The sequence below is a fragment of the Squalius cephalus genome (genome assembly GCF_949319135.1).
Source record: "Squalius cephalus genome assembly, chromosome: 6".
NCBI lineage: Eukaryota > Metazoa > Chordata > Actinopteri > Cypriniformes > Leuciscidae > Squalius > Squalius cephalus.
In genome coordinates this window covers 36,302,929-36,326,182 of record NC_137127.1, presented here as the reverse complement: position 1 = coordinate 36,326,182, position 23,254 = coordinate 36,302,929, and the positions used below count along the sequence as shown (strand labels likewise).

Sequence of the window (23,254 nt, the reverse complement as noted above, 5' to 3'; positions counted from 1 at the left end):
GAAAGAAAGAAAGAAATATTAGTTAGAAAGAAAGGAGGATTAGTTAGAAAGAAAGAAAGACAGAAAGAAAGGAAGATTAGTTAGAAAGAAAGAAAGAAAGAAAGAAAGATAAAGAAAGATTAGTTAGAAAGAAAGAAAGAAAGAAAGAAAGAAAGAAAGAAAGAAAGAAAGAAAGAAAGAAAAAAAGAAAGAGTTAGAAAGAAGAAAGAAAGATTAGTAAGAAATATTAGTTAGAAAGAAAGAAAGAAAGAAAGAAAGATAAATATTAGTTAGAAAGAAAGGAAGATTAGTTTGAAAGAAAGAAAGAAAGAAAGAAAGAAAGATTTGTAAGAAAGAAAGAAAGAAAGAAAGAAAGAAAGAAAGAAAGAATTGTTAGAAATAAAGAGAGAAAGATTAGTTAGAAATAAATAAAGAAAGATTAGTTAGAAAGAAACCAGACATAACCAAGGACTGGAACTATCATTTTTATAATCCAATTTAAACGCTGCATTTTAAAATTATTTATTTATAATTAATATTTTGAATTAAATACTGTCACGTTTGGTCTGTGCTTGATTTGGTTTGTTTTTCAGTGGTTTGCTGAGTTTTTGTATCCTTAGAAGTGTTTGAGTTTGTTTTCATCAAATATGATGACATGCTTATTATTAGATCCAGCGTTTATCGAGTTTCATGAGTTTTCTGTATGCCAGTTTAAATAAGTCCATTCTGCCTATGTGTTTCCACTTCCTAATTTTCTGTAGGTTGGCTTGATGACATTGGTTTACCACAGTACAAAGATCAGTTCTACGAAAGCAAGGTTGATGGTCGCATGCTACAATATCTAACAGTGGTAAGACCAAACGTTCCCTCTATCCCTCTGTCAAAAATGCCATGGAACAGTGCTTTTCCAGATGCACATATTTTAACTGAAACTGATGTTTTTTTTTGTTTGTTTTTTTGTTTTCTTCTCAGAACGATCTCTTGTTCCTGAAAGTCACCAGTCAACTCCATCATCTGAGCATTAAATGTGCCATCCATGTCCTGCACGTCAACAAGTTTAACCCAAACTGCTTGAGACGCAGGCCAGGGGATGAGGTAAGACAAATCGCAGATAAAAAATGCATGCGAGCATGGATAGAGTCAAAACTTCAGTTAATTATTTGTGCTCTAACACTGAAAGAGTGTGTTTGTTTGTTTTTTATACATATAGAATAAGACATCGCCCTCCGAGGTGGTGCAGTGGTCTAACCATCGAGTGATGGAGTGGTTGAGGTCAGTGGATTTGGCTGAATATGCTCCAAACCTAAGAGGCAGCGGCGTTCATGGAGGCCTAATTGTGAGTTGGCACTGGCTGCTAAAGCACTACTGCTAATAATGCTTAAATATTCCAGAACATGAGATAGGCCATATGTATCATATGGATAGCAGAATTGTCCTTCCCAGTAAATAAGAGAGTTATAAACTTGGCTCAACCATGATTGTATTAATATATATATATATATATATATATATATATATATATATATATATATATATATATATATATATATATGACAGCTCAAAATCTGCTTTAAAATACTACAATTTGAGGGTAGTTTTCAACTGAATAGAAAATGGTTTTCCCTCAAATATGTGTATTCAAATCTCAGGATGATTTTGTTAAACCTTATTCTAATAAGTATAAATCTAAACTCCAGGGTAGAGCTTAGATCGGGCCCAATAAATCAAACCCGACCCTACCCGAGCCCGAGCACGTTGTGTCCGAGCCCGGCCCGGCCCGACACATTCACTGTAATTATGAGCCCGATTTAAACCCTACCATTTTTAAAGGGGTCATATAATGCCATTTTTGTACAAGCTAATATGATTCTTTAGGGTCTAAATTAAAAGTTTGTAATATACTTTAATTAAAAATTCTCATTAGTATTGTAAGAAAGCACTAATTTTACCTGGTCAAAAACAGCTCTGTTTTCAGCACGCCGTTTCAGTGCATGTGTCTTTAAATGATAATGAGCTTTGCTCACCCCGCCCCTCTGTTCTGTGCGGACACCGTTTCTAACACAATAACCACGCTTTGATCATTATAAACGTGGGATTATGAATTATATTGAGATCGTCGTACATAGAAAACATGCCGTAATGTACCCTGAGTGTAAACCTTAGATGCATTCATTGTGAAGCGTGCAACAAGGTTTGCAAATTTCGCAAAGATTAATGTAAATACTAATATAAAGGTTAATAAAACATTACACTCACATCTTCTGGAGGTTCAGCAGGAACACGTTGGTACCGATCCGTTTTTTCTCGTTTGTAAAGCTGTCTGGTGTGAAATGATTCACGCAAACAGGAAAGTGCAGACGATCGTGGGGAATCCCCGTGAGGGAATCCCTGCGTCAATCCTTTGGGCATATCGCTTCAAAAACAAAACTCAGCCACTGCATCTTCAACCGCTCGGATTTAGGAACATCCAAATGACTGCTGTGTTCCTTATTACATGAACTGAACACCACAATCGCTTAGACGCCATTCTGCTCCAGCATATCAACAATGGCGGACTACTATGACGAAGGCTGTCACAGCTCGCTCAGGGCGGGTCTTGTGTTGAAACACGGCTGTCAATCACAATCGCGGGAGGGGCTTACGATCTTATGACGTCACAATATCGAACGGCTTGATTTCAGAGAGGGTCAAACATATAAGGAGATTAAAACAAAACCACTGGATGGATTTTTATCATGATAGGATGGTTGTGTACAGGCACTGCCAACACACACTTCAGTACTATCAACTTGTAAAAGTGCATGTACCATTATATGACCCCTTTAATATGTGGGCCGTTATAACCAGGGTGCGCCAAAAAATTTTTTACCGCATATGCTGCTGTGCTAGATCATTTAGGCTACAGGGGGGAGCTGCGCAGTTATATATATTATATAAATACTATTAATAATGAGAAAAAATTGGCCATTCAATATTAAATATTCAATTATTTTAATTATCACAATTAAAGTTTTAATTTTATTAAAATTGAACAAGCACAACATTCAGCATTCAATCAAATATTCTTAAAGATTAATTATTATTAATAATGTTACTTCAACATATTGTTATTTCAACATAATATGTGTGTGAGCAACAAGCAAATGTGCATTTGTAAATTCGGTGATAACGTGTGTTACGAGTTTCAAATGGTTTAAGTGACCGCGATGTGCCGACGACTGCATGTCATGATTATATTGTCTGCTATATTGCTTTTTATGTATTAAATCCAGGCAATTGGTTGATGAAAAATGTATTAAAATTAAGATACAATTTATACAAAACGAAATTCACTTTAAAGAAAAGCTTTCTTCAAAACAAAACTTAACAAACTTGAATCTAAATGTGCTTATTTAATGGCTAAAACACGTAGGCTACTACAGACTCTCTTTTTGTACAAATTGCAGCACATTCATTTAATTCTGAATTTTGCACATGTAAGTTGAAAGGCATTTGTTTGTGCATAGTAAAACATATCTGTAACATTTATCAAGTTCATAATTGTGCGTGCATTTATTAATTATTATCTTAATGAATAATGCGACAAGGAAGAAGCATGTAAATGCGTTGTTTGTTTATTCAGAAATAATTGAATGGATCGGAAAAGTAACAAAAGAGGACATTGAGGGCTGAGGCTGACTACTATCATAATTTCTGTCATGGCAAGACTGCTTCATGTGTCTGTTCATCGTCGAAGTCCACGTTTTTTTGCTGTCATAGGCGAGCAGCGTGCCGCATTTAATGCACGAGACAAAGCCAACACATATGTTGTCACTCCGCACGACTAGTTTAAAATGTTTCCATACCTCCGATTTCCTCCAGACTTGCTCAAAGTTAATTCTCCTGTTTTAATTTTTTTCTTTGCTTCTTCAAGCTCCATGTTGCACTTAAGCAGCAGAATAGTACAGCACGCACAGCAGGAGTGAGAGACTGTGAGTGCGAGTGAACGAGACGCTGCCCATGACACGTGACGTGCTTTATCAAGGGCCTGACCCGACCTGGCCCGAGGACAGTGGCGGGAAATGTCGAGTCCGGGCTCAGGCTCGGGCAGAGGATCTAAGCTCTACTCCAGGGCACAAAAACAACAAAAAAACGTAGTCACTGTTTTGATTTACTGACACATAGACGTCAAGAAATGATTTTGAGACAAAGAACATCTGACTGTACATGAATAATTACATGTTAGAAATGACTGGTCACAGAACAGGAATTAGAATGAGTATGGTTACTTACATGTTGTTGCATTACTGTTGAGTCCATATTGTAAAAGTCTGTATGCAAAGCCTGCACCGAAATTGCGACTGATTTACCAAGGAATTCACAGTGAAATGTACCTAATACAAATAAATGCTCAACTGAGACATTCACATTATTGAAAATAAATAACCACATTCCTAGCATTAGGATCTTTTGGAAGGTAACATTATTTTTAGTCCTGTGATTCTGTATCACTCTTCTCTTCTGCAGAGGCATTCTTTCAAATATCTATGACGTCATAAATCAGCACATTCCAAAACTTGTCATTTTCAGACCTTGGTTTCAATAAAATCTGTTTTTGGACTAACAAGGAAGTATTCAGTTCTGAAACTTACAGAATATTCTTATAGCATGATGACCTCTTATATATCAAGGACAATTTGATTTCTCAATTCATGACCCCTTTAAGTTGTCTGTTTTTGCTTATCAGATCCTAGAGCCTCGCTTTTACTCTGAGACCATGGCCATGCTGCTCAACATCCCTCCTCAGAAGACCCTCCTCAGACGCCACCTCACCACCAACTTCAGCACACTGGTGGGGCTCCAGGCCCAACAGGAGAAGCAGGAGTTTGCCAACGCCAGTGAGCACACACCCCTAAACACCACTGCCAAAGTCAGGGTATGATATTACAAACACAATAATTTAAGTCATCCATTATATGCAGTGTATATGCAGTTGTAAGTTAATCATGTTCATGTTTTTTGCCAAACATTTTTCTTCCTTAGCCAAAGAAGCTTGGCTTTACTCACTTCAGGCAACTGAGAAAGCTCAGGATGGATGAATCTGCAGATTACATCTGCCCCATGGAAACAGGAACCCCACCAGTCTTTAGTGGGACTCCAAAGCGGCCTTACGCAAGCTTTAGGGGCATCAGCCCTATCCTGGCCAGAGATTCAGACAGACTTGAGCAAGTTGGGTCAAAGAGCTGATTCACTGCTTCTTCAATTCAACCAATCTTAGCCAAACAATGCTGTGCTTACTGCCACTAACACTATCAAATGCCAGCACTGCAGTAACTCTGCTGCTTGAATCTCAGCATTAACAAGTAGGAGAAGCCCATAATTTATAATTCAGTGTATCATCTGGATATCTAGGAAAAGACTGACCATGGACTCTGAAAAAAAAAAAAAAAAAAAAACATCAGAAATTATTATTATTATTATTTGTCTTGTCTAGGTAGTTCAAATGCTGAAATATCACATTGAAGGCTTAATTTGAGTTTATTGATTTTATACCTTTAACAAATCATTTATACCTATCCCTGGCTCATTTTTTTTCTATATATTGTTTTTTTCAGTGTGCTGAAAACTTCTGCTGATTTGTCCACATAAATGAGTTTTGAAATGCCCAATGAACTGTTTCTTTCTTCTCTCTCTCTCTCTTGCTCTCTCCCATTGAAAACACTGTAGCAAAACACTTATACAAATTTAAATTATGAATTATGAGATACTGTTCCATCTTTAATGAGTTGTGCAATATTAACATGTATAGAAGCTAGGGATGGGTCTATACCACTTTTTTTAATGCCTTATACAAATATCACAATCTTGAGTATCTGCCGATACCGATGCCAATCTGATACCAGTACTGTTTTCTCTTGATCAGTTTAGAATATCTACACCTCACTAATTATAAAATGCTTCATTAAATACTAAAAGCCATTTCAGAAATAATAAATACATAACAGAAGTGTTATTAAGACACTCACACAGCACTGCATGGGGGTCTTCTGGCTACAGAATTTTCCCAAATGGCTGCTCTACCACTTTTCCTTAAATACCCTGACCAGAACAAAAGGGTTGTACATTTTTACTACACAAACACTTGGTTTCGGGGGAGAGGAGTGGATTCTCAGAGATCCTGAAGAGACACCACCCAAAAAGGAGAACATAATTCTCCTAAGTTTTTAATCTTTCTCATAATACCAGTGATTGCAGTGAAATTAAGACCATTTTACCAATCGCATTTATAGACATTTAAAATAATACCAAACATGAAAGGGAAAAAAAAAAAAAAAAAGATTCACAGGATACATATAACTTTCAGTGACTTGAATCAGAGGGAAAGGAAGGGAGTAGGGAGATGCTCAAACTTATCTTCTCGCCCAACTATGCAAGGGGGTGTCCTGTGATCTTTCTTTGAGATCTTCTCTCCAGGGGTGCGTTTTATTGTTTTATTGCAGGGTGTTTTGATCTCAGCTTTTGTCTTAGCGGGAAAACCACATCTTAAAGAGAAAACGGACTAATATGGAGAAAACTACTAAACATGCTCACAGTAATGTATGTGAATGTGTTGGCAGTAGCAAGACTCTGGACTTGTTCTGCAGCACCGTAGCAGATCTATTACGCCAGGGCCATGCCAATCTCTATTAACATACCAATCTCCCAAGAGTTGTCGTGACAGAACTAAAATAATAATAGCACTGATTACTTTTTATTAAAAAAAGTTATTTACTTTTTAAACTATTATCTAAACATTTGTAAATATTATGTTCACAATAGTTTAGGTTCCCCACTGGTAGGGAGCACTCCGATGAAAATTGACAGATGGCCAATCCGTCCATCTGTCCACACTGCCAGATGGACAGATTGGCCAAGTGGTGGTTTAAGCAGTTCTCTTGTCCATATCCTTCAGGATGTATGCCAACAAAACCACCATGGTATGCAGCTTTGCGCCATCCTGACTTGCAGCCAAATAGGACTTGCTGATCAGGACTGACATCACCCTGCAGGACTTGGATGGCAAAGTAATCTGCAACTTCAATATGGTGAAGAGATGTGTATGCGCTGGAGGCAAATTATGACCAGCCAGAAAGCACTCATCCAATTTGGACTGCTTTCCAGCTGGGCTGCACCTGGCCAGTCTAGATTTAGTCTGCCTACAGCATGTGAAACTACCTCAGCGATCTCTTTAAAAGCAAGACATATCAGTGTCTTCTGACCACTAGGGGGGATAGCATCGGACAAACCACAGCGTAACTCAGATTTTGATGTGGTGGTAGAAAGAGTGTTCTAAAACCCAAAAGAGGCCACCCCGAGACATAGCTCATCACAAGCTTTGACAACCTCAGAAACAGAGTGACAGACCATAACCAATCTTTAATCTTTCCTCAAAAAGAAGGTGAGCCGAGAGCAAAACACTTCAACTCGAAATGCGAAATGTGTACGGCTCACACTGTGGGCAGATCTAGAAAATTATTTATAGGGTGGCATGAGGACTGTGAGGGATAGCAACACCAAATCAAACAAGCATTCAATCATATATACTCAATCTATACTATATAATCTATACTACATATATACTAAACATAATATAGCCACAAGCGGCAATCATCAGGGTCTAAGCACCAATGGCCTAGGAGAATGATTAGCGACCCAGAAAGTGTTTTTACAGAAAAGTCCAACTTGAATCTTCACTGAAATCCGAAATTTAGGGTTTAATGTAACAGTTTACAGCGACCCACAAGTGTCAAAAAAGGCAAATTACTTTTAGAAGAAATTAAAGTTTGTCCGACTGTGTCCTGCAGTGCTACAAACCACCTACAAATTATGCCCCAACTACCTGTTATGCCCCCCACAATGAAAGCCAATTTGTCATCAGAGCCCTCCCTCTGGAATCACTGATGTCGTCACTAGTACAGCTCTTCTGCTACTTCAGTCATAATACAGGTTAGACAATAATAATACAGGGCTAAGATTATCACAAATAAACACAAGATTTTGACACATATCCAAGGGTTTGTGTGGAGAAGTGGAGCGGGCACTGCATGGCACGGAGGCGCAGGTGCTTTCCTATCAACAGTGGAAACAACTCAAAATACTCTATCATTTCTGGTCATACAGAAAATAATACATCATTCGCAACTACTTTTATTTGAGTAAACTCACAACAACAAGAAAACATTGTGCTTTTGTAAAATAAAAGAAAACAATCAGACGCACTTTCATGATCTCCGTGAACTGGAGCGCGTGTCAAAAATGAACTGAAACAAAATATAGCCTACCCTACCTATATAAAGCTTGAAATTTCCACTTTTAAACGAACAAATCGAATCGAAAGCAAATACCGTATGATTATGTAATCCATATGAAAGGTGCATTTCTCTCTAAAGGCACATTCGGTTTACAGTGGAGATGGAGATATGTTTACAGCTGCACTAAAAAACACGTTTATTAATAAACAATTAAAATGGTGTGTACAGTTCAAATAAAAATGTTGGTGTTCAATTTTTCGTTTTAAAAATACAACAACTGTTCATTTTTCAACTATGGGTTAAAAAAGGAAAAACGAATGGACGCAAAAGTACACTGACCAACCAAACATACAATTGTAATTAATTTAATTTAAATCAAACAATGATTTTACAAGATATGAGACACTTCCTGTTTTCCTTTTTTGTCCTTACTTTAATCCCTCGCCATGGCAACACAATTGGAGATGTCATATAATCGTTTGCAATTTAGCATCTTTAGTGTCTTTGTTTAATGTTGCCTGAGTTTGGTGGCAATTGCATGAATCTCCTACAACAAGTTTATTAAAAAATCCACATTCAAACAATAATATCTAATGTTGTTACGGAAGCAGACGGACAACAAGGTAAGTAGTGATGTAACGTTTATTTAAACAGCAGAGTGTCAAGAAGATTCAACGTGCAGAATAAAGGTGAGTATCAGATATCAGAGGTGCAGAGTTCTTGAGTGTAATTCGTGGATGAATGATCGTTGTATCTTTTGCAGGACCGGCAGGATGAGACTTCAGAGTGGATATGATCTTCGTATGCAGAGGATGACAGGTGACAACACACACTCACGCACCACTTGATGGAACAGAAAGGCTTACGGCTCGGACACCACTAGATGAGATCTGGACAGACTGGAACAGACTGGAATCGTCGTAGAGAACTGGTAAGTAAACACAGGTAAGTTTAGTAGTGAAACTCGCAGAGAGAAGCACTATGAGTCCGCTTCGGATAAACGAGCCCAGACAATGAGAGGTGCGTGAGGTGTGCTTATGAAGCAGTGGTGATTAATGGGGTGCAGGTGTGGCTTGTTAAAACTCAGGTGACTGATCGATGGGTGATTGTGGTGGATGAACCTGGCCAATCCGTGACACTACCCCCCTCCCCAGGGCCCGCTCCTGAGGGCCGAGATCTCCGACGCCGTGGTGGTCTTCCTCGTCCACGAGGTCCAGGGTACTGAGGATGACTGGAATGGAACTCTTCCATGAGCGTGGGATCTAGGATGTCGACTCTTGGGATCCATGATCTCTCCTCTGGTCCGTATCCTTCCCAATCGACAAGATATTCCAACTGACAACCACGACGTCGGGACTGCAGGATTTCACGAACGGAGTAGATGGACCCTTCTTCCAGCATCAAGGGGGGAGGAGGTTCCTCTTCATGGCCAGGTTCTGTGGAAGGAGCAAGAGGTTCGTGAAAGGGTTTGAGCAAGGAGACGTGAAATGTGGGATGAATTCTGTATTGTGGTGGTAACTGGAGTTTGTAAGTGACGGGATTGACCTGTTCCAAGATGGTAAAGGGGCCAACAAACCTGGGACTAAGTTTTTTGGAGGGCAGTCGCAGACGGATATCGCGAGTGGAGAGCCAAACCTTATCTCCTGGAACGTAGACTGGACCCGAAATCCTCCTCCGGTCAGCGACTGTCTTGGATCTGCGAACTGCCCTCTGTAGATGATGGTGAGCTTCGTCCCAGACTCTCTCGCTCTCCCGGAACCAGTAATCCACTGCGGGGACCTCAGATGGTTCACCATCCCAGGGAAATAGAGGAGGTTGGAATCCGAGAACACACTGGAATGGTGTGAGGCCTGTCGTGGGTTGCCGCAGTGAATTTTGGGCATACTCCGCCCAGCCCAGAAACTGGTTCCAGGAGTTCTGGTGGCCGTGGCAGAAGGTCCTGAGGAACCGCCCCACTTCCTGGATCTTCCTCTCCGTCTGGCCGTTGGTCTGAGGGTGGTAGCCAGAGGAGAGGCTGACTGTCACACCTAGGAGCTTGAAAAACGATTTCCATACTCGGGAAATGAACTGGGTTCCCCTGTCTGACACAATGTCTTCTGGGATCCCATAATAGCGAAAGACATGATTGAAGAGGAGTTCAGCAGTTTCCAGAGCAGTAGGAAGACCTCTTAGTGGTAATAGTCTGCAGAACTTAGAGAATCGATCGACGATGACAAAGATGCAGGTGTTTCCATCCGATGATGGTAAATCGGTCATGAAATCAACTCCTAGGTGTGACCAGGGGCGGTTAGGAATTGGCAAGGGATGGAGCTTTCCTGCAGGAAGATGTCTGGGACTTTTGGACATGGCACACTCCTTACAGCCTTGGACATACCTCTTCACATCCCTTGCCATACCCGGCCACCAGAAGCGTTCGGATAGCAGCGAGAGAGTGTTGTTGGCCCCGGGATGTCCAGTGCCCAGAGAGGTATGAGTAGTGTGGATGAGATCTACCCGTTGTGTCCTAGGGATGAACTGGCGATCCGGTGGACAGTCCGGCGGAGGACGAGGATTAGGAGTGGCGACGGCTGGAGGAGCAGACCATTCGATGGGACTGATGATGATATCTTCGGGTAGAATGTTGGTGGTTGTCTCGGGAGTCTCTGGAGTATCATGTAGTCTGGACAAAGCATCGGCACGGACATTCTTAGGACCAGGACGGTAGGTAATGGTGAAGTGGAATCTCGAGAAGAATAGTGACCATCTGGCCTGACGGGGACAGAGACGTTTTGCATCACGGAGGTACTGGAGATTTTTATGGTCTGTGATGACTTGGAATGGGTGGATGGCGCCCTCCAGCCAATGTCGCCACTCCTCCAGGGCGAGCTTGATGGCCAGGAGTTCACGGTTGCCGATGTCGTAATTCCTCTCCGCCGGGCTGAGCTTCCGAGAGAAGTAGGCACATGGAGTAATTTCGGTGTCCCATGAAGTTGAGAAAGGACGGCTCCAACTCCGGAGGTTGAGGCATCCACCTCCACGACGAAAGGAAGCTCAGGATCAGGATGAGTGAGGAGAGGTGCTTGAGTGAAGGCAGACTTGAGGGATTGGAAGGCTGCGGCCGCTTCAGGAGTCCAGAGGAGACTTTTGGGTTTACCTTTGAGCAAGTTGGTGAGTGGAGTGGTGATGATGCTGTAGCCTCGTATGAAACGTCTGTAAAAGTTGGCAAAACCAAGGAATCTCTGGAGTTCTTTGATCGTGGTGGGTTCTGGCCAGGTGGTTACAGCTGTGACCTTCCTCTCATCCATGCGGACCCCCTGATGGTCAATGAGGTATCCTAGGAACTGGACTGATGAGAGATGAAAAGAACATTTCTCAGCCTTCAGGAAGAGATGAGCTCTGAGTGTGTGAAGGACCTCCGCAACGTGGTGACGATGTTCGACTTCACTCCGGGAGTAGATGAGGATGTCATCTATATAGATGACCACGAAGCGATGCAGGAACTCCCGGAGGACCTCATGAATGAAGTTTTGAAACACGGAAGGGGCGTTGACCAGCCCATAGGGCATAACCAGATATTCATAGTGGCCAGTAGGGGTCACAAAAGCGGTCTTCCATTCATCCCCTTCTCGTATTCTCACCAGGTTGTAGGCAATGCGGAGGTCCAACTTCGTGAAGATGGTAGCTGCGCGGAGTTGTTCGAGGGCCGCAAGGACGAGAGGAAGGGGATACTTGAACTTGACAGTACCTTGGTTTAGGATCCGGTAATCAATACATGGCCGCAGCCCTCCATCTTTTTTGGCCACGAAGAAAAAGCTGGATGCTGCAGGAGATGTTGAATGCCGGATGTACCCTTGATCGAGAGCTTCCTGAATATACTCCTCCATGGCCTTGGTCTCTGGAAGTGACAACGGGTAGATCTTACCTCTGGGCAAAGGAGCATCAGGAATCAGGTCTATGGCGCAGTCCCATGGCCGATGAGGTGGTAGCTGGGAAGCTCTCTTGGGGCAGAAGATGTCTTGGAAAGATGAGTAGATATCAGGAATCTTCGTGGACTGTTTCTCGAGTGGACTTTCGACTGATGTGACATAGACTGGAACAGGATTCAGAACAGGACGTGGAAGAAATGGAAAACATCTTGGTGAGCAATCCTTGCCCCACTTCATCACTTCCCCGGAGCCCCAAGAGATGATGGGATCATGCTTCACCAGCCACGGACGTCCCAGTATAATATCCGCATTGGCCCCCTCCAGAACCAGCAGCTGGATATCCTCTTTGTGTAGGGCTCCGACATGAAGCGTAATGGGATATGGGTTGAATCTGGTGAACTATTGACGAGGCTTCAGTACGGAGCTGGAGCTGGCGACAGAGGGTCCCCGAGATGAAATTCCCAGCTGACCCGGAGTCGATGAGGGCGTGAACTGAAACAGAGGATCGTCCAAGGCGGCCAGCTGCAGACGGAGTTGAGGTGGGAGACCAAGCCGGTATGTGGTCAGTAAGGACCGCTCGTTCCATCCACTGGCTGCCGCTAGAGTGCGAAAGCGAAGTGCATATTCATGAGTAGACATCTTTCCTTGAGACAAATGATAGAGTTGCTCACCGGCTGATATCTCTCCATCGGTTCGGCCGAATACTTCTTTGAAGTGAGAAACAAAGGCTTGAATTGAACTAATGGCGGGACCAGCTTGCTTCCAAATCGTTTCAGCCCATTGGAGAGCTGGACCGGTGAGAAGAGATGTAATAAATGCAATTTTCGACTGGTCGGTTGGATATAATGTGGGCTGCATGGTGAATATGAGAGAACATTGAAGTAGAAATCCGTTGCACTCCTCCGCCCCGCCAGAGTAGGGCGCTGGTCGGGCCATGGGACTGGAAGATGCGGTGGTCGAAGAAGTGCTCGATGGTGATGGTGCTGGTGGTGCGGAAGGCGTGATGGTTGGGGTATGCGTGACGGTAGGATTAAATGTCAATACCCTCTTCAATGAATCCACCAGCTCTTGAAAGGGATCTGGAACACTCATGCTGCCGCTGTCTCTTTTCGGTCCGGGCTAACTGTTACGGAAGCAGACGGACAACAAGGTAAGTAGTGATGTAACGTTTATTTAAACAGCAGAGTGTCAAGAAGATTCAACGTGCAGAATAAAGGTGAGTATCAGATATCAGAGGTGCAGAGTTCTTGAGTGTAATTCGTGGATGAATGATCGTTGTATCTTTTGCAGGACCGGCAGGATGAGACTTCAGAGTGGATATGATCTTCGTATGCAGAGGATGACAGGTGACAGCACACACTCACGCACCACTTGATGGAACAGAAAGGCTTACGGCTCGGACACCACTAGAGATGAGATCTGGACAGACTGGAACAGACTGGAATCGTCGTAGAGAACTGGTAAGTAAACACAGGTAAGTTTAGTAGTGAAACTCGCAGAGAGAAGCACTATGAGTCCGCTTCGGATAAACGAGCCCAGACAATGAGAGGTGCGTGAGGTGTGCTTATGAAGCAGTGGTGATTAATGGGGTGCAGGTGTGGCTTGTTAAAACTCAGGTGACTGTGATCGCTGGGTGATTGTGGTGGATGAACCTGGCCAATCCGTGACAAATGTCCTGTTGGCCTGAGCTAATTACAGTAAATTAGAATGTTGTCCGGCTCATTATACAGTAGTCAACATTTGAAGTGGATCAAAACAGTTCATCAAAGTTGTCTTAAGACAAGAACAGGTATTGTTCAAAATTCATGTATAACTTTGATGAAAGGTTTTGATCCACTTCAAATGTGCAAGGGCTCGGGTAGGGTCGGGCTTGATTTTTTGGGCCCGATCTAATCTCTAATTGAGGTGAAGACTTCACCACGCTAATTGGCGAAGACTTCATAAGATAAGCCTTATAACATAGACAGTATTTATTTATATTTGAAACCTGGTAAGATACATCACATTTGTGGAAAATTAATTGGATAATAGATATAATTTATTGATCCCATGGTGTAAATTGTCATGTTACCATTGCTCACATTTAAGAAAAGAAATAAAAGCAATGTGAAATCTTAAAAATTAAGATTGCTTGTACACATACTCTACTTATGAAACTATACAGTAGAAAATATAGATCTGAGTATTGCACAGTTTAATTTATTGTATTTATATTATTGTACTATTAAAGCATTGTATGTTTAAAGATATAAAGGATATGAAGCTATATATAAGATATAAGGATATTAAGCTGCTGACAAGTCTGAGGTAAGTACAAATTGCCCAGACTATTAGTTCAGAATATCGGACACCGAGGGAGGACTTGAAATGATGACCTGGAATGGTTTCCTGAGGCTGCAAGAACATCAAGAATGGTTTGTGGCTGTGTTACAGAAACAACTTCAGTCAGAGTAATATCTTGTCTCTTTAGTAACCACTGTGATTTACTCACCCTTATGTTTTTCCAAACTTCCATGAGTTTCTTTCTTGTGTGGAACTTCCATAGTATGGAAAAAATACTATGTAAGTAATTGGGGACCAGCAACTGTTTGGTTACCAATATTCTTCAAAATATCTTTTGTGTTCATCAGTAGAAAGAGGCTCATGCATGTTTGAAACAACATGAGGGTGAGTAAATGAAGACAGAACTTTCAATTTTGGGTGAACTATCTCTTTAAGATAGGACGTTTCTATAATTTGGTCCCTGTGAAGCATCTTGGTGGCACCCTGCTCGCCATAGCGATAATTAAATTAAATTAAGATTTAATTTAATTAAATAAATAAAAAAATGATAAAAATAAAAAAGGTTATGTTGTTTAAGAGATATTCCTTACAATTGCATTGATCAAGAACCACATCTGTACACTTTTCCCCAATCAAATGTTAGCTTTTAATATTAGAAAACTTGAGGTGTGGTGAATGGTGTTACAGCTAGAATGCTACTAATGTGCAAAAGGGGGCAATCTGATCTTGGTAAAAAATATTTTTTCATAAAATTGCAATCTAGATGTTTTCTTTGGCCAACACAAGAAACCAAAGAAAATGGAAAAAAGAAAAAGCAATAGGAGGATATTTAATTGTGGTAGCACTAGCAGTATAATACTTCTGCTGTCAGTAAAGGCAAATCAAGTCCTTATACCTGTCCTGACTTGAGCACAAGATTTCCTCACACAAATGTTAATGCTTTGATGTTAAAGCTAGAATGTCCACTAATGTGTTTATTTACAAAAAGGCATGAGTGGAGAAAAACAAGGCAATTTTATTTGCATCTAAATTTTCATAAAACTGCAATTTAAATATGAATTCATCAATAAATATATTATGTTATACAAAAAAAAAAAAAAAAAAGCACAAAATAAATAGGCTGAATAAGCTGATCTATAGCATGTAAAATGGTGGTAGCCTAGTCTATGAACCGTACACCCTGACCCGTTCAAACTGATTTTTAACGTGTATTTAATGCGTATTTCACGTGTTAAATACGTAACGCGCTGATTTGTCATGCGCAAACAATACTTATTTAATGCGTTAAATTCACATGTTTTTGGCCCTCGAGGCTTTCCATACTGCCTTGCAACGGCAAAAGACCGTAACTTCGTTTTTGGTCGAAAATGAGTTATTTATATTTTTGGCACATTCAAGACCTCCTTTATCATGTGGATGAGTATCTTGAATCAATTCCATTGTTTTTTCGAGAAAATAATGAGTTGTCTTAACAGTAACTTCCAAAAGCCCATGAGAAACCAAGGCAGAACACCGTAACATCAGCTACCGCTCTTTGGTTATTTTGGAACGCTCAAATTGAGTTACGGTACTCTGCCTTTGTTTAGCCGCGCGTCAATATGAAGTTACTGTGCCGGTGTTCTATCAAATAATGCTACCTACCAGATTGTACGGTTATCTGCCTTTGTTTTACTGTCCATTAAAATTAAAATTACGGTGTAGCCTGTGTACTTTGTGTACAGCTGCCATCAGTCCCTCTAACTTCTGATGAGTCCTCAGAGCTTTGTCCTGCACAAATGCGGTCAGAACATTTAGTATGGTCTGAAATCACTCCATCGATAAACGTGCGATATCGATCGCAAAGGATTATGCAGAGTTGACAGAAAAATGTTACACATGCCGTAGCAGATGAATACAACAAAGAACTAAAGCCCCGCCTCACCCAGTTTGGGTACTGGACCTGTTTGAAACACGCATGCATCTAGCTGGCAGAGTGCCAAAACTTCACCGGCGCCTTCAGCCCCGCCAACACGGTCGAGCCAACGCTGGACTAATATATCTATGGAGGTATTTTGTCATGTCAAATGTATTAATAATGCCATCAGAATGCAATCAAAGCACAGGATTGCAATAAGTAGATGGCTATAAATAATTGTAAATCATACAAAATAAATGCCATGATCACTAGATTTTATACAGGTGTTACTATAATGATTTTTTTAATGGTGATCAGCAACCAAATATTGATAATGTGGAAGTTACTGCCTTTTGCCTTGGCAGGACTTCTCACTTTTTGCTGACAATACAAAGGCAGAGTACAGTAACTAATAGTGGTCAAAAGTCAAATTTGAGCTCAATCTTTTTTTATGTACATCATTTTCATTACTAAAACATCTATTTGCCAGATTTCCAGTGTCCTACCTATAATTAATTTGGCGGGACAACTAAAAATCTTTAAAGTCATTTTTCTCAGTTCCACACTCTAGCGAGTTAAGGTCTTTTGCCTTTGTAGGGCAGCATAGAAATGCAACGTGCCACAGACTTTGCCACAACGTAAATGTGTTTGTTGGGTTGTTCCAGAGAATGTCTAATAAGGGTAGAACTTCCACTCTCAGTAAACTTCCGGCTTCTGAACTGGTTGCAGTTCCACTGTGGTTCCATATGAGGGTGCTCACAGGACGAGTGCTGAATGAATGGAGGTCTATGGAGCTATACCCCTCAAAATCCACTTTTCTCAGGATATAATTTTTTGTCTAGTAATTTGAATGTTGTATTCGAAAGGAGATGCAAAGAAATTACACATTGCTGGGTGTTAGATTTTTAGAGTCACTTATTTGCTTTAAAAAGTCTTTTAAAATGTCAATGATATCATACACATCGTACGACCAGAAATACTGCTTTACGGCAATCCTTCAGTCACTTTGGTGCTTTCGCGCTCTGGCAGATAAAAGTGGCAGCAACCAAAAAAAAAAAAAAAAAAAGTTGCCGTGTTGAAAAAAAAAAAACTTGGGCGAAAAAGTCCACCTTAACATTCTGGTCCCGCTTCGGATGCCATGATGCCAGCAAGCGGTATCTCTGGTTGTAATCAATCCTTCACTGACCAATCAGCATTCATTAGCAGAATGCTAGCGTGTTATGGGCAACAACAACTCAACCTGTAAGAAATCGAAAGGACATAAGTACTCGTTCATTTAACTTTCGACCTATAACCCATGTTAAACTTCCAAAACCTACAATCAAATCTGAGATTTCTCAACGGCAATTGGGTGAAAGAGACAAATTTAGCCGTCTAGCACCATAGACTCCCATTCATTTTGCACTCATGGGCGATCGCCCCCAGTGGAACTCTGGTGGAACTACAACCAAAATTCGGTACAATAGGACTTAATAGGGAGTGGTCAGGCTCTCTGTAGATGGGCTTTGGTTGTTCTCTGTTCTCTGGTTGTCAGATAGTCATCTGAATGACAGTTCATGCGTGAACGTTAATAGGCCTATTTTATAGGCTTCCCAAGTCAATGCATTATTCTTTCCTTTTTGTGTTAGTGTTTAAAATCTTTAATTTACAACTAATTTATATTAAATTAATCTTAATTTATTAATATTATTCTTTTTAAAACTTACTGGGCGTCAGCCGTCATTTACCCTGCCATACTCAGCTGATGCAAAGCGTGAATTTATATCTACACAGAAGAAAGCCCTGTCTAGGCTCTTCCCCGGTATAGTATGGGTTGTGGCGAGCCAGTAGTCTGGTTGTTTGATGAGAAAAAGATTAAATGTAGGCTAGTAGTTGCAATAAACGCGTTAAGAATCCGTACAACTGAACTGCAGCAGCGGAGGACTATTATTCTGCTGTGCGGAACTGAGGGAGAGCTGATGACGGAACAGTTTGATCTTCGGCTGACAAATCAGAGGAAAGGGGCGTTTCATTCCCGCCCACATGTAGAAATCGAATATTCAAGCTGTTTATGTTTTTTCTACATGAGAACGAAAAACAAAAAAATCAAGCTGAATACTTGTTTTTCGGGTTTTTTTTTTCTTTTATTTTTTTATTAAAAAACAAACAAGGAACTGTTTTCTCATTTTTCTACTTTCAATATTAAATCAAAAAAACGAATGAACGAATGAAAAAAAGTTTATTTGTTTACACCAAAAAACAATATTTGAGTTTCTTTTTCAATCAATGTAGTATGTTTTTTTTTTATTTTTTTTATTATTTTTTTTATTAATATAGAAATTTAAAGTACAAACATTTAAGGCAGAAATGAATAATCATACATTTATGAATCAATGTAGTATGTGCATTTAAACACTTTCTGATTAGTGCTATCTGATGAAGACAAGAAATGAAGACTAATGTAATAGTATAACCACAAGATGGCAGCATATGCTTATTTTCAAACAGGGTTGGATAAATCCTAGTCCATGTGAACATTGTTTTAAAGTAAAATAACTTGCATGTATTCCACACGGCAATAGCATGTATATGTAGACATTATCAAATACTGTTTTCTGTCACAGTGTACATTTCATATTTTGTTTATAATGTTGTTAAATCATCTGAATCTCTCTCTATCTATCTCTCTCTCTGTGTGTGTGTGTGTGTGTGTGTGTGTGTGTCAGTTACACTCTTGATGGTTTAGTTTAACCCTTTCATTGCTGTGAGCTTTTGTCTGCATTAAAGAATAAGAAATCTCCAAGGCCTTGTCTTTTTCTGAGTTTCAATTAAAAAATACAGGCAAGAACCAGTTTAATTGTAGTGCACTGACATTTTTATATAAATATCTTAATCATGTTAGTAAATATATATATATATATATATATATATATATATATATATATATATATATATATATATATATATATATATATAAACCTAAGACACATATTTATGGAATTACAAAATGTTGAGCTGCAAATGACAACTTCTCACTCAGTGACCTATAACATCCTATGACATGAAATTCATCTAAAAATTTAAATGATCTCATGTATGTGGATGTTGTGGTGCATGGTCATAATGGCACCAGCTGCTGCAGTAAATGTGGCATATTCAAACTAGTTTGACTTAGTTATGTTACATTTACCTGCTTCAAATGCAGACGAGCAAATTCACCATATTTTTTACAAATACTACTGTTGTTGTATCACGAAATGTATTTTTTTTTTTTTTCGGCGAGAATGTAGTTATTTAGACCTCAAATATGTGATTCATATAAATATAGCGTCTGATTTACAATTTGTTTAGAATGATGCCATGCACAGGTTTCCTAAAACACTGGGGTGGCGTTAGCGCCGCCGCTATATTTTAATAGTTGTGTTTTAATACTTAAGTTTCAAAAGCATCATAAGTTAGCCTTGCAAACATTTAATAAATAAAAAATAAATAATAATAATTCAAAAGATTGTTTTAGTCAGTGACATCCACGCTTGTTTCTTTGCATAAGCCCATTGCTTAATAAACTGACATCGACACACACAGTATCTTAAATTATAAACAAACGATAACCAAGATAAAAGCATACCGTGTGCCTTCTAATCAGGATTTAGGAGACATTTTCTGATCAAACACTCTTCTCAATCTTAAACCTCTTAATTTGTGTGTACAACATGCACCTCATGTTTTTCGGTGTTCGAAAAATCACATGCTTATCAAAAACGAGCTTATCAAATCACATTACCAGTATGCCAAACTATTATACAAATCAAATATACAATCTGTGAGCTTAGAATTATAAGGTTCTATCTCCACTTTTGGTCAAAATTTAGTTTTTGACATAATCTGATCCATTAGGTGTTTATTAATGCCTGTGTGGTGTTATTTTTGTTAAAAAATATTTTGTTAGTAGTTATTAATAAAATAAAAAGGTTCCATCTCAGTTGTGCCAGCTGGGATGTAAAAACTTTGATGCTCAATATCTCGGAACTACCCTAAACGGAGATAGAACCTTATAATTCTAAGCTCACGAATCCCCAAATAAGTATTCAAGTATTACACAACATTTATAACAAACAAAAAACCTTTCAAGAAGTGACCAAATTATTCAGGAAGAAAATGCACTTTATCTGGTACAGATACAGTGCTGGAGGGGGCAGTTAAAAAGCAAATGGGGATTCTACCATCTTCGCTGCTTATGAAACTGTTGCTTCCTCCTTCATTCAAAAATAGTAAAACAAATGACATCTATATCCAATTATTACCTTCATCCTAAGTGCTGAAGGGGGCAGGAGATGAGTGGATTCTATCACACCAGACACAGACCATATTGTTGCACATCAATGAGGATATTATATAAGAGAACACAAGGTTTTTTTTTTTTTTTTTTTTTTTTTACTTATTCTCTGTCCTCAGATACCCACATGGCATCCGCTAGAGAGGGTGAATGATACATATATTATCATCAGCCTCAATCTAGCTATTTCATAGCCCATCTGAACAACCTCTAGATCCCCCAACACCCTCGTAGAAAGAGCCTTTGGAGCGGAATAACAAGGGCCATGAGGGAAATATACAGTGTTAGGAAGTAGTGTGACCTTTGCTTTTTATTCGACCTGGTTTGTCCCACCCTTCATTAGCACACACACTTGAAATGTGGATGACAGCCGACTTTATTTTCCTGCACACAGAGCAGTGAAAGAGAGAAGATGGTAAATTGTAAGGTTGTTTAAAGCTCCACCCACAGCAGTTCTCTTTAGCTCTGCTGCTCTCAATATCACAGTAAACATTACTCATTCACATTATAGTGTACTTAACAAAACAGTAAACAAAAATAAAAAATCTGAAACGTAATAACCTCTCCAGGAAAATTACAGACTTTGTAAACAATTCAATACTGTCTTTTCCTTCTTAAACTTTGGTTTGTGATCGTATAAAACTGATTACACAACTTGTATCATCCATTTTATGTTACTCTTAAATGTATGAAATTAATGGAAATAACATCTAGTATTTTTAGTAAAACCATGAATTAAGTACTTTATAAAACACAGTTCGTACCAAATATTTCTTAACAATACAGAAAATACAACTACAAGAACAGAGTAAATTCTTAAACACTATATGATAAAAAAAAACATTTGCCTGCACACAGAGCAGTGAAAGAGAGTAGATGGTAAATCGTAAGGTTGTTTAAAGCTCCACCTATTCACCTTCTTATACCTTATAAAAACTGAAATTTAACAAAAAGAGACAGGGTTGCGTCATTTTATTTTATATAGCCTATGTAAGAATATTTTAAAATATATAAATTTACATTATTTATTATTGTTATTATAATAATATACCACTGCTTGGCTGAAGAGGTGGGTCCACCGGCCGGCTCAGTCTCACACAAAGCCCGCCCTTTTACCCATATATGGATTGGCCAGAAGGTGGGCGGGGTTAGGATTTTTCAAGATGGCACCGCCCATACCCCCCATAAACGGCCTCAAAACCGTTCTTCAGAAAGTCTATGGGTGACGTCACAGACGCTTTGTCCATTTTTTTTACAGTCTATGACTCAAACTCGAAGACTCGAAAAAAATGAACTAATCATTTCTGTTTCTGCATAGTGCTATGGGTTTGTGATATATTTTCTCCAGTTGTGTACTTACAATATCTCAAAAGTCTAAAAAGATTTTTTATTTCAGAGAAATTCCGGTTTTAAATAACTGTCCGTCCCGGAAAAGAAATGTCGCCTCTCAGTGACGCAATGTCCGCACTATCCTTTTTTTCCGGTGTGGACCATGTGATATTCCACCACACCTGAATATCACATGGTCAAATGCGGAAGTGGTGGTTATAGCGTTATAGCCATAGACTGTATGGTTGTATGACTGTATTTTTACAGCAGTTTCTCGTCACCTTGTTGGCACTTGTGTATATATACCCTGTCTGTTTTAGTGTTTGTCACGGAGTCCTTGTCTTTGTCCCCACACTTCCGTTGTTATTCTAAGCCTGTTTGCTTGTGTTTACTTTTTATGTTTTGGATTGCTTTGTTGGATTTGACCTTTTGCCTGGACTGGTTGTGAGTACGGATTACCCTTAAAATAAAACACTTCTATTGGATCTACCTGTTTCTGTGTGTGTTCGTGACAAAACGACTCCGTCACACTGCATAGATCCAGCAGTATGGGTCTTCATATCCTTCCCCCAACCACTAAGCAGGAGAGGACGGCACGTTTCATCAATTTAACAAACCTACGCCAGCGGGGCCAGACGGTGAGTTGTCTAGCGCAGACTTTTTGGACTCTCTCGAGAGGCATGAGGTATAACGAGGCAGCATTGAAAGATATTTTTAATAGCTGCCTTGATGATCCTTTGCCTCAGTGGGAGATGAACGGACTTGAGATTTTGGATTTCTGGGGATTCACTAAGTATTTACACCATCGGAGCCAATGGGATACACCAGCTACGCCCATCTCTCCGGACAAGATGGCCACCATACCCTTCCAGGAGACTGTAACACTTCCTGAAGCGGTCGAGGACGCTGCAGCATCCCCAGAGGTGGTAAATCCGATGCCACCATCTTGCCATCGTAGGCGAAGGAGGAGGGGGAAGCAGGCGTCCACCGTCCCTCAAGACATGGATGCTGTCACGTCTGCCGATCTTGAGACTGTTCACGTCACATCTGTGTATATATACCCTGTCTGTTTTAGTGTTTGTCACGGAGTCCTTGTCTTTGTCCCCACACTTCCGTCGTTATTCTAAGCCTGTTTGCTTGTGTTTACTTTTTATGTTTTGGATTGCTTTGTTGGATTTGACCTTTTGCCTGGACTGGTTGTGAGTACGGATTTCTGTGTGTGTTTCTGTGTGTGTTCGTGACAGTGACAAACGGAGGAATAAAACCCGGATAAATATCG

The 23,254-nt window shown here is 39.9% G+C and overlaps 1 protein-coding gene across 4 annotated transcripts in view; it reads left to right on the top strand.

Moving 5' to 3' along the window:
* ppfibp2a (PPFIA binding protein 2a) overlaps positions 1-6,390 on the top strand; it is a 66,663-nt gene extending 60,273 nt beyond the window's left edge. For 2 of the 4 annotated variants that reach the window (XM_079874217.1, XM_079874215.1), the window contains 5 exons: positions 741-829; positions 952-1,074; positions 1,190-1,315; positions 4,706-4,894; positions 5,002-6,389. In XM_079874217.1, the coding sequence (XP_079730343.1) occupies positions 741-829; positions 952-1,074; positions 1,190-1,315; positions 4,706-4,894; positions 5,002-5,205 (731 nt within the window). In that variant the 3' untranslated portion in view covers positions 5,206-6,389. Of the gene's footprint in view, positions 1-740; positions 830-951; positions 1,075-1,189; positions 1,316-4,705; positions 4,895-5,001 lie in introns of all 4 variants that reach the window. The other 2 variants (XM_079874216.1, XM_079874218.1) reach the window with 2 other exon arrangements.
* Positions 6,391-23,254: the final 16,864 nt, after the last annotated feature.